A 12,077-nucleotide genomic window follows, 5' to 3' on the forward strand; every position below is an offset into this window, starting at 1 on the left:
CGAGCTATTGCATAATGTGTGGAAAAGGTAAAAAGATTGACAACGCAAAATCAGGCTGAAACGTTCTCATACTGAATATTTGTCTTGTTGTCAAGTCGCCAACAATGACACTTTCATATTTATTGGCAAGCGCATCTTGTATCCCCACCGCTGAGCCAAGAAGCTTGGGTTCAAATCCCACCCGTTCCAAATGTAAGCGATAACATCTCTGAACAGATTGATTCGAAAATGTCTAAAGTAACGCTTTCCACAAGTTTTCTGTTACACTAACCTGGCTGACCCGAGCATCAGAACTCGATCTGTGATTGATCCTGCGCGGCCTGGGCAATAAAGTGATGATTTCACCACCCCAACAGAATGCCCAGGTGCCAACCTCGTAGTTATAACAGGAATGGCCTCTATTACCCCTCTATAATCGAGCTCCCATTGGGACTGCCTAAGTAGCGCCATGCGATACTGTGCAATTGGAGAGAATTGAGAAAAGATTTACCAGAATGTTTCAGAAATGGAGGGTTTGAGTTACATAAACAGGCTGGGACTTTTTTCACTAGAGCGCAGGAGGTTGAGAGGTGACCTAGGATATCGTTGCTCTGAACAAGGGGCTTTTTTTTAAGGTGAGAGAAGAAAGTTTTAAAAATGACATGAGGGAACTTTGGTTTTACACAGAGAGAGGTTCGTGAGTGGAATGAACTGCCTAAGGAAGTGATGTATGCGGACACAGTTACAACATTTAACAAACACTTGGATTCACGCATGAATTGGAAAAGTTTGGACAGATATGGGGCAAATGCAGGCAAGTGGGACTAGTTTATACTGGCAATATGGTCCACGTGGACTAGTCGACTCAAGGGTCGGGTTCTATGCTGTATAACTCTACAAATGTTTGACACATTAGATTGTCACCCACCTAATATCAGGTGATCATGGATCATGAGTAAATGCTGCCGAAAAAAAAATCAAAAGCCAGATTCAATTCTGACGCCATTGCTCCAACTCCTCCTATATCACCATGACATATTTAAACTCACTCACTACACTGGGAGATATCCAAGTATGAAGCTGGATGAACACAGCAGGCCAAGCAGCATCTCAGGAGCACAAAAGCTGACATTTCGGGCCTAGACCTTTCATCATAGAGGGGGATGGAGAGAGGGTTCTGAAATAAATAGGGAGAGAGGCACAGGCGGACCGAAGATGGATAGAGGAGAAGATAGTTGGAGAGGAGAATATAGGTGGGGAGGTAGGGAGGGGATAGGTCAGTCTGGGGAGGACGGGCAGGTCCAGGAGGCGGAATGAGGTTGGCAGGTGGGAAATGGAGGTGCGGCTTGAGGTGGGAGGAGGAGATAGGTGGCAGGAAGAACAGGTTAGGGAGGCGGGGGATGGGCTGGGCTGGTTTTGGAATACAGTGGGGGAAGGGGAGATTTTGAAGTTTGTGAGGTCTACATTGATACCATTAGGCTGCAGGGTTCCCAAGCGGAATATGTGAGATATGTAGTGATTCAGTACTTGTGTTGAATTGTGAGAGAAGGTTGTCAACCGAAGCTCCTTTGAAAAACTTCACGTTAAGGTTGGACTCCCCGCTTGTTTATTCCTTTCAACTTCTCCTTCTTTGGTTCCATCGTTCTTGGCTGGTTGGAACCAGGCTGTAGTTTCGCGGTGGGAAGGGGCCTGCGCCATTCAGACTCCATCGCCAGCGCCGCCTGCTGTAAATTAGCGATCCCAGTGCCTTTGCTGTTCAGTGCAGCGGCCGTTTTTCTGAAGAAGGGTCTAGACCCGAAACGTCAGCCTTCCTGCTCCTCTGATGCTGCTTGGCCTGCTGTATTTATTCAGCTCTACACCTTGTTATCTCAGACTCTCCAGCATATGCAGTTCCTACCATATCTGAAACATCATTAATCTCTTGTGTGTCTTTACAATCGCGGGTTCCTTTCGGTGACTGTTACCTCCCCACTGCCCCCACCCACATCAGCAAATTCCGATTTCAGTATTCTGGTCGTCACCACTCTAGGTCACATATCGTTAAAAAGCAGGCGTCAGCGAACATTCACCGGTAATATGAATAATTCTCTCCACGTGAATGAGGGCTCAGAATAGTTTCGGTTCAAGCTATGGGCTTGGCTGTTGCTGAGGCTGTAGATTGAAACACCATTCTTTGTCGTGCGTAGTAAACAACGTGTGGAGGATTTATATTAAGATGCCGTGAGTTGCTATGTTCTGGAAGCCGGCCCGAAACCGTGATGGGTGCCGACTCACCAGTAAATGTCAAGAGGATTGGATAGTCATTTAAATGGGGAGGGAGTGGTGTGGGAAATAGCAAAGGAGTGGGATTAATTGTAAAGCTGGAACAAGGAGCCAGCGCAGGCATAGTGGGGCTGAATGGTCTCCTTCGGCGTTACATCATGGAGAACCAGACCAATCCGTATTCGGTTCGGCTCCTGATCGTTGCCATGAGTCTGGCTGCCGTTGTAACTGGAGGCTCTGGCTATGTTTCTGCCGTGCCCGCAGCCTGTGGCGAATGATGCTGATCTTGGAAGGGGGTCCAGTTTTTAGTTCTGACCGTGGCGATGTTATAAACTCGGATAGATTATGTCTCCGGCACTTGTTTTAATTCACGATGAGTGGGGGGTCCTTGGCGCCGCCAGTTGAAAACCTACTGTCAGAATTTAGACCATCGTCCCGGGTCAGCAGGTTTGACATGTGGACGCGACGGCGCTGTCCTGGGTGCTGAAACTCTCTCCAACCTCAGTAACACTTCCTCGTACAAACGGCCACATCGCACGTTTGTGCATCAAACACCCGGCTCTACATCAAAACTCAAGGCCCAATAGCCAGCGTGCTCTGATGTTGATTTGCGGCAGGGTGCACGGTTATTCTGGAGGATGTAATAACGTGATGGACACGACCGTCTGGACATTTTCACCAGTGGCTAAATCTTTCAGCAGAGACGTGACAGTGAACTAACCACGCTCACAGTGCTTTCTGGTGATAGCACATTCACTGCAGTCACAGACGGAGACAGAGCTTAACCCAAAGAAATTTGACACAGAGAGGAGTGGATCTAAGCTTTCACTTAAGCAGATTCCGTATGCGTTTGCAGCGGTAATCTATACATTTTCTTTTAAACTTGGAAGCAGGCAGTTCGGAACCTTTAAAAATACATTGACCTGCTATTTGGGAGCATGTGCTAATGATGAAGCTTCATGATTAAAGAAGTGAAGGTTACAGCCACAGATGGCATGTTTCTACTTAACTGGTTTAATAGATTCTTGGCTAGTAGAAACATTGAATAGGCAGCAACAGAGCAAAATGTAACCGGTCATCTATGATTCTGTGACCACGAGTAGAGTCGCTTTTCTTTCTCTCTGTTCCTGTTCACTGAATAGGTTTACACACTCGAAACCCTCTCCCCACCACAACCTTCGTATTAACAGAAATAAAAATAAATACGAAATATTTCTTATGACAACGTCGAGGTTGACAATAGACGGGGTCGTATAATGGTTACATCTCTGATGTGACAGAGGAATTCGGGTCCCCTGCGAGTGACTTTGATGCTAACTTAAAATGAAGATGCAGTTTGACTTGTTTCAGATCAGCGCTTGCTGAAGCAGCCGTCCATATCTTCTCGCCAGCACCGCCCCCCGACCTTGCCCCAGTACTTGTTCCCACAGAATTAAATCCAGTTCATGTCAAATCTTTTCAGGAAATCGGGCTGCCCGTCTCCCAAAGCTCCGGTGGGAGAATCAAAGCGAGCGGTCCCAGACCAGAACGGGCAGGAGCTAAACCTGAAAACGAGGACGTACCGACCCCCACCATCACGGCCTGAGCGATGCGGACAGTCAAATTTGCGGATAAGGTGAGGGGCGAGAGTAAGAAAAGCGGTGGTGGGGCTGTTGAATGTCGATGAGGGTTACAGAATTAGATACTAGCAACTTTCTATCTTGAAAACGCTCCAGTAAGACGACGGTGGTCTCATGGGATGGACGGAGATTCATGATATTATGGTGGTGTATCTCAGCTCGGAAAAAGCAGGATATTATGTTGTGTGCGTGTATGTGTGCGTGCTGGGGCTTTGTGGGGAGGGAAGACACTAGTGTTTATCTTTGATCCCGCGGCTGTCCGTTTATATAACGGATACCGCGCATATTTTGTTTAAGAAAGGGTACAAGTAGCGCCCAGCTGGGTTAGTCAGGCACAGCAGCAATGTAATGCAAGTGAATTTCATAAATGTCACATATTTGTATTGATGCTTTCAGTACTGAAGCTCCCGGACTCTGGCATGGTACAGATGGCAGCGATAGGCTAGAAACTGAGAGGACCCACCGTCAGATTCTTGCGAGTAAAGTGGGCCTTTTGCGTTATTGATTCTTACAGAGAACTGCCTCACTTTTCGGAGAGAGATCGAAACGTTATCTGGTGAATGGCGGTGGGCAATTTAACCGCAAGTTCCCAGTTTCAACAATCAACTATAGGATCCGTGCGTTTTTTTTTGCCCAAATATATATATGAAAGCGGCCAGAAGTCTTTTTCTCTCGCCGTTAAAACAATGGAAACACTCCCAGTGCCTTGCTCACAGTACAGATCACCAACTTGTGACTGCGGGGAGGTAGGCACGGAGCCACTGGGAGAACAGCGGATCCAATCGATAATAACCCTGTTAGTTTCAGCGATTGTTATCAGTGTAGCACTCAATAAACATTCGCGCTTTTAATCCTAAAACTTGTTGCGCCGCCGGCCACGCCAGTCTCCAAATCCAAAACACTCCCCGCCTCCACACAACACCCCCACACCCCCACCCCACCACCACTACCACCAGCAGCAGCCCCGCCCCGCTGGATTTCCTTACAAACACTGAGCGCTTTTAGACTTGAGCTGAAGCTGCAACTTTAACATTGACAATGTGTGCATGCTGCGATTTGATGGCTGATGTTCTCGCCTCTTCCCTCCGTTAATTTATCAAATTTGCCTTGGTGAAGAGCCTGATTCCGAAATTATTTGCAAACAGAAAGCGCTAATTGGCATCAGTTGTTTTCACACCTACATTTCAAATATTGAATCGTGCCTCCGACACTCCTTGAGAGAAGTTCGCCACTGCTGGTTCCTGTAATGAACTACCAACTGTAACTATGCATGCGAAAAGAGTTGATTAGCAGCATCAATTTGCTCCTACTGCTTGCACCTCACAATTGTGGCTATTCAAGCCGGTTGGCGCACTGTACTGGTTTTAGCCTGGACTGCCCTTCATTACATCGCTTATTAACCATTTTGAGCTAACCCCTTCCATTTGCGAATGGGCACGGTTTGACCCAATAATTTGATATAACGGAGGGGACACCGGCTGTACTTCCACGCACATCTATATCTTAACTCTCTGCCTCTTATGCAGGTGTCATGTTCACTATGAAGACTCCGTCCTACAGCAAGCATATCTTTTTCTTTAAAAAACAAAATTCAGCACTGCTTAATATGACTGGCACGTTAACTTCATGTAGAATCAAATAAAAAGTTAAAAGTCTCCGGAAAACCTCTTGTTTTAAAAAAAGCAAGAAAACATACAGCATCGCATGGGGCGGCGTGCAGAAGGGCAGTGTTACAAGGTTAGCTCTGTCAATAAAAACGGTCACAGCACCCCGAGAGTTTGGGTAGCCCTCCCTGCGCCGAGCGAGGAAGCACTGGACCACTGTAGACAAAACTGGGCATTTAATCCCTATCAGTGGAACAGGGCACATTACTGTGGGCTCCAGCCCACGCACACGGACCGGTCGCGCACACAAGTTTCGCAAACATGGGTTATTCAAGGAGTGGCCAGAAATTGCCGGTGCGGGGGTGGGGGGTGGGGGGTGGAAGAGTTGAAAAACATGTAAAATCTTACCAAATCTTAAAACGTGCGGCATTCCTTGAGAATATCCCATCCACAACAAGCACAGGAAAAATCTAGTCGAGCACTCAAAGACCAGGTTGTTTAGAAACGGACAGATAATCTTCATGATTTCTTGTATTGAGAGCAATACCAGCGGTTTGATTCCTCCGGCCCGCCGGCAGCACCTTCTCTCGGGAGCAGCTTCCACGCTCGGATTCGATCGAGGGGCGAGCAAGGAGCGATCGGAAGGCCCGGGGACAGGATCACGACATGGTCACAAGAGAGGGACCCGAGAAAGAGTAGAACCCATTAGCAATCCCTGCATGTTCTTCGTTCATTCACTGCGCAGAGGAGCACTCTTCCGCTGCAAGGAATGGCGGGACATCCCTGCTTTCCTCAGAAGCTGAGCTTCTTGGAGAAATCCATCCACAAAAGTCCAGCTCGGCGGCGCTAAAGGGAGAGAGGGCAGAGGGAGCGAGAGGAAGAGAGGAGGGGATGAAGTGGCGGAGGTGGGGGGGGGGGAGAAGTGGGAGGGGAGATCGGCGCACAAATTGGGGGGAAAAATCAAATCCAGTAGTGAGAATCAATACCGAACGCTTTCACGCCGTCAAACCATACAGAAGAAAGACATATAGAGCATCCCACTGCACTGCCACACACACACACACACACACACACACACCTTCTGACGTGGAGCGTGTTAGAGCAGATACACAGACAGAGACAGAGCTAGCTCACTACCGCTACTGACCACACAATCCGAGGAGTTGGTATCTGTCATGCAAATAACCCGGCGTCCCCTTCAGTCCCCTGATAGCTCGTTGAGTCACTCATTAAAATCCTAATAAGACCCGTGAGCGGATAGATCCCTGGCCCCAGATCAACAGTATACACACACACACACACACACACACATAAACACACCTTCTGAAATGGAACTGAATGCAAGGCCAGCACCGGTTAAGAGTGAATGAGCAACGCGATCGCGATTGTGCTGTATTCTTGTAGCTGTAGGCTTTTGGGGTTGTGGGTGGGATTTCTGCCTGGGAGCTGGGGAGGGCGGGCTGGGGGCGGGGGTGGTGGGAATGGTAGGTGAACGACGCAGAAAGGCTGAAGTTATTTTGTTAACCGGCCCATCCAGAAGCAGTTTAGAAGTTGGGTCTGGGAACAACAATTCTCCTGCATTTGTGCCAGCGTCACATGTCACTTACAGAAAAGTTACCATGGCACACAGTCTCCTGGAGAGTCACGGACGGACAGGTCAGTTCGGGGACTGGTCAGCAGGGGACAGTTGCTGCCAAATGCGCCGATGACAATGAAGGGCAGCTTGGTGGATGGAGCCGGATTCAGTGCGTGGGCTATGTGGTGAGAAGGGGAGGGAGAGGTTTGAAACTTCCAGACACTGTTGCATTTGGATGGAAAAGCCGGTTCACGAGGGTTCAAGCTCTCAACATTTCCCGGATGTATTAAGCCAGTCCCGCGTTCCCAGAGGTGGATGTAAATCCAGTAATGTCCCATTCATTCTGCGGCCCATTCACAGCTGGAGGGAACCCACTAGTATGACAGTTTGCTACCCTGGCAGGATGGCGACCGTCTTTTCTTATATTACAAACCTTTCTTTTTTCTAATTCGGGCACTGCATGGTCAGTAAAACGAGTTCACCCATTTGCCAGCCCCATCTATCCAAATAAGTTCACCTCACATTAAAGCAGAGCTGCAGAGAGCCTATAACATAGTGCTTTCAATTCTTATCCACGGCTGAACGGCTACGTGATTTGCTAAGATGGTTACTCGGTGGCCAGCCTGTATATTCGGGATTACTGAATGAGCTTCAAAAGGTCATGACATTAACTGTCTTTATATAATCACAGCACACTACCCAAAGGAGCTTGCCTCGCTCCAATCTCACATTTTGACATTTTAAACGTGTCGCGTTGCTGCTTTATGCTGTTGAAATTGAAAGGCCAAATACCGTAAGTGATTGGGAATTTAGAGGAGCAGACTCGAAGGCAGCAGCAGGGCAGAGTGTCTGCAACGGGAGCGAGCTACTGGAGCAAGGGCAATGAGAAGCTTTGGAGTGAAAACAAGAATTGGAGCGACCCCTTCCGCTCACCTCGTCAACTGCAAGCTCCCATCCTGACTAAAAGCTTTCCTTTACAAAAACGAGTAGACATACAACACTTTACTCCGCAAATTTGGGAATTTTTTTTAGACAAGAGCCCAACGCCAGTGAAAACACGGATCTGATATATGCCAACACAGCACCGATAAGAAACAAAAGTTAGAAACTGTAAAAGACTTTCAGAGTCGCACATTCAGACCGCGCGGATGTACAAACATAAGTTTGTGGGGTTTCACTTGGATTGGAAAGGATCTGGGGTGGGGGGGGATCTGTAGCCCGGGGTAGGGGGCGCGGTTATTGCAAGAATTTGCCTCCCACTCTTTTCCGACAAATGCTGTTGTTCAGCTCGAGTAAAAGCGCGCAGCATATGGGAAAAAGCCTACAAAACCTACCTCAGCAAGCAGTGAAATCAGCTCGGGTTCCCGGCTCGCTCCGGAGCGGAATATTTAAAAAAAACAGGCGGAGACGGTTCGACCAACTTGTTCATTCATTGGCGGCAGGCTGCCAACTAAGATGTGGGATGTGTATGTGTGCGGGAGGGACAGTCTGTACGGATCCTAATTCACAATAAGATGTGGAGGGAGCGGAGGCATTGGAAGGAAATGTGCCTCCTCTGTCAGCGACTCACTAAAATACAACATGGAAGTCCTGTGGGTACACAGTGACCCGCGCTGGGATGTAAGCACCGAACCTGTACTCATGTGGAAGCTCAGTCTCTCCGCCTCCACCCCCCAGACACTTCACAGAATGGTCGCCCTCCCTGGTTTCACCGCCAGCCTGTCTGTTCTGGTTCCCCACTCTACCCACTATTGACAAGAGTGTGGCCAACTAAACCATCTTCCTCCAAATCGCCCTCTGTCCCTGACAGCCGCTTTCGTGTGTGTGTGTGTGAGCATGATGTTCAGCTCATTCCGAAAGGAGACACAGGGAGCTCGACTGCAGTCACGATTTTACACAAATACTATATATATATAAACGAGAAAGAGACGGTGGGGGAGAGATAAAACCAGTTTGCACTCACAGTAGCGTCAGAAACTGCAAGCCGGGAGGTGCAGGAGCAAGTGAACTGTGTGCGTGTGTGTGTGTGTGTGTGTGGTTTCCCCACCCCCGACCCAGTGACTGAACGGATCACCGCGTTTCTCAGCTCCAGAGCCGTTTGGACGTCCCTCCAGCCCCGCTTGGAAAGTACACGACGCGTTTCACTGAAGAGACCGCACACGCACTTTTTGTGCGTTTGTGTGCATGAAGAATGGAGTCTTGTCATTCAGCCGGTTCAAGCCGAGCCAAGTCAGCCTTGGCCGACTTTGCCAGCGGCCACGACTAGAGGGGCATGTTCAATGAGCGGGCCGCCAGCGAAGGAAGACAAGAACATCCTTATGTACGGCGCACACAGTGAGCGCTTCATGCGCATTGTTAAACAGAGGGCGACCGCTTTCCGGAGAAAATCACTTCATTGGCCTGGCCGAGACTCCAATCAATGCACAAAACGCGCTCTGATCTGTTGCATCTTTTCACGGGGCGAATGCAAAAAAAATATACGCCTCAAGTGCCGCCACTCATTTTGAAAGATGCAATCTATCCATGTCCCCTCCCTTTAAGCAGGTCCTCTCAAAATTGGACTACTGAGTATATTTCCAACAAAATTAATTGCGGGCGTAAATTCATGTTTGTTTTTATTTGGCAGGAGAGGTAAAGACAGTGCTTCGTTACCAAGAAAAGCAAAAGCTAATAGAATCGCAGTTTAAAATGCTGGTAAATGCCCTTTTCCCCATGTTACCTCTGGTTTCAAAGCTCGACGAGCCTCTTTTACTTCTGAGCCAATTTCTGGACGTACCCTCTCTGGTTAGTGTCCTGTTTCCACAGCGAATCGCCTCGATTTTAATTCCAGAGCCATCCGAGCGGACTGGGGATCACAGCTCCAATCTGCAAGGATATGTACGTGTGTGTGTGAGAGAGAGCGAGCTGAGGGCTGGGTTAATGGATCAGCACTGGCCAGCCAACCCACCCCCCTCCCCACCTCACACATATGAAATCCCCCTGATTTTCAACCTAAATGGAGGCCAATCGGCCGGTTGAATGGGTGATATTTTTAACCAAACATAATTCGGTTGCACCGAAGTACTGTATTTGCTTCAAGAACAAGGGACTACTGTAACCTAAAGTAACCAGCAAGAGGATAAAAGCGTCGAAATTTGAAATAAAAATGTTCTACACAGGAACGTGCTGGGAAGTGGTAATGTCCCTACCTGCGGGCTAGAAGCTTCAAATCCCACTCTACTACGGAGGTGTGTCGTCACGGGTCAGTACAGGTAGTTTCAAAACACAAAAACCTATACGAATGTGAAATAACTTTCTGCATAATTTAAACGCTCTGGTCACAAATTCAAATGGTGTCTGGAGTTCTTCCGGCGAGTTTGCAACTGTTTGCACTGTAAAGCGAGTCGGCAACGGTGAGAGCACACGAACGCCCCACTCCCACCCCTTTCATGTGGTTCTCCAGGACCCAAGGAATGTGCTGAGCTCTTCCAGTCATGAGCTGGTGAATCCTCAGGACCCGGCAGCCGGGAGAGGCCTCTCAAACTGGTGCACCGTGCTACACTCGTTAACCCTATTCAAGGGGAAGGTCCCGAGATACTGAGTGAATCAGATGACAGTGCAGGGAGATGAAACAGAAATGAGGGTTTTACTGAAAGTGTCTCTGAGCTCTTAAGCTGTGAACCAGCGCGAATTAAACTGTTTAACAGGCCAGGGCTGGGGAGGGAGGGAGAGAGATCATATGACGAGGTCTCCCGGAATGCCTATCCCAAGAGGCAGCCCTATTCTTCGGGAGATATCGGAGCTGAACAAAGGGTTAACTGTCAGAGGGTTAATGATCCCTTGGCTGGGAGTGGAAGGACCTTCAAACCAGGAATCTGCATCCCCGCATCGTGGAGTCGGCTCAGGGGAGAGAAAGAGACCGGAGCCAAGAAAATCATGAAATAATGCTTGAAGTTTCACTTTCAGGACTCGTGTTTGAGAAATGCTGAGGATTGAGGCACGGGGTGGGGGAGAGGGGCCATAATAGGATTCCGTCACAAACCGGATTCATTTGCAAGTTGCTAATGAGTAGAAACAAGCTGCACCCCTCGTTCTCCTGAAAATAAACCTTCGTGTGTCCATCGCCAATCCGCACAGATACATCGCAGATACAAGCTTATTCGCAGCACGGAGTGCAGCCGACAGGCGATTCTTCCCAAGGACTAAATGGCCCAGGTAGTTTTAGAACTAGTCAGTGCTATATATTTGCAGCTTTTCCCACAAGCGATGCGTTAAACCTTTTTTTAAATGAAAGAATTCAAACAAAACCGTTCGATTCGACACTCAGCTGAAATTCATTTCAGAGGGCAAACCACCAAGAACCAGGTCCCTCCAGTTCTGAAATATACTTGCTCGCTCACTTCCAGAATTGCACTCGAAATTGCGGCGTTTCATTCTCCTAATAAGCTTTGCACTTTAATTTTCACGCGAGTTACATTGCTGCGCCTGGCTACATTCCAGACATTGTCCAATAGCTAGAAAATACACACACATACACACGCACACACCTCAATTCTCTTCTGAGACACAATTCTGGAGCGAGGCCATTCTACCGGATCGCTGGCCCTTTATTTCCGTGCTTCGACATTTATTGGCCAAAAAAAGAAAACAAATAGAGCAAGTTCTGCTTGAAGCTCGAATGTAGAAATTTGCTGCTTACCTTCCACGACTGATGTGAGCCCAGAAGCGCTGCGGCCAGTGGCGTTCAGCGACGGAGATCCGCTCTATCCAGCGCGGCTGCTGCTGCCGCTGATGCTGCTGTGGGAGAGTCGCGCCCCCTTACGGTGGGACTCTTTGCAACAACCTGACCACGTCCAAAAAAAAAGCGTCAACCGATTCAAACTCGCTTGATATGCTTTGTAACTTAAAATAGATACAGCCCAATCTAAAATAAAACACCGATTATCAAGACTGGAAAAAAATGCTAAGTTCTGCATCAGGACGGATACCTTAGGGGATGAGTGATAATGGGAACTGCAGATGCTGGAGAATCCAAGATAACAAAGTGTGGAGCTGGAT

The 12,077-nt window shown here is 48.3% G+C and overlaps 1 protein-coding gene across 9 annotated transcripts in view; it reads right to left on the minus strand.

Moving 5' to 3' along the window:
* Window positions 1–11,830, minus strand: part of LOC125452265 (glutamate receptor ionotropic, kainate 2) — a 431,852-nt gene extending 420,022 nt beyond the window's left edge. For 2 of the 9 annotated variants that reach the window (XM_048530454.2, XM_048530464.2), the window contains exons 1-3: window positions 11,719–11,830; window positions 9,760–9,905; window positions 5,873–6,310 (exon numbers count right to left, since the gene is read on the minus strand). In XM_048530454.2, coding sequence (XP_048386411.1) covers window positions 5,873–5,987 — 115 coding nt within the window. In that variant the 5' untranslated portion in view covers window positions 5,988–6,310; window positions 9,760–9,905; window positions 11,719–11,830. Of the gene's footprint in view, window positions 1–5,872; window positions 6,311–6,611; window positions 6,737–6,784; window positions 6,804–9,003; window positions 9,025–9,759; window positions 9,906–10,228; window positions 10,400–11,566; window positions 11,585–11,718 lie in introns of those variants that run through there. The other 7 variants (XM_048530457.2, XM_059645260.1, XM_048530455.2 and 4 more) reach the window with 7 other exon arrangements.
* Between the last annotated feature and the right edge of the window lie 247 nt (window positions 11,831–12,077).

The sequence above is a fragment of the Stegostoma tigrinum genome, chromosome 4, assembly GCF_030684315.1.
Source record: "Stegostoma tigrinum isolate sSteTig4 chromosome 4, sSteTig4.hap1, whole genome shotgun sequence".
Lineage (NCBI taxonomy): Eukaryota > Metazoa > Chordata > Chondrichthyes > Orectolobiformes > Stegostomatidae > Stegostoma > Stegostoma tigrinum.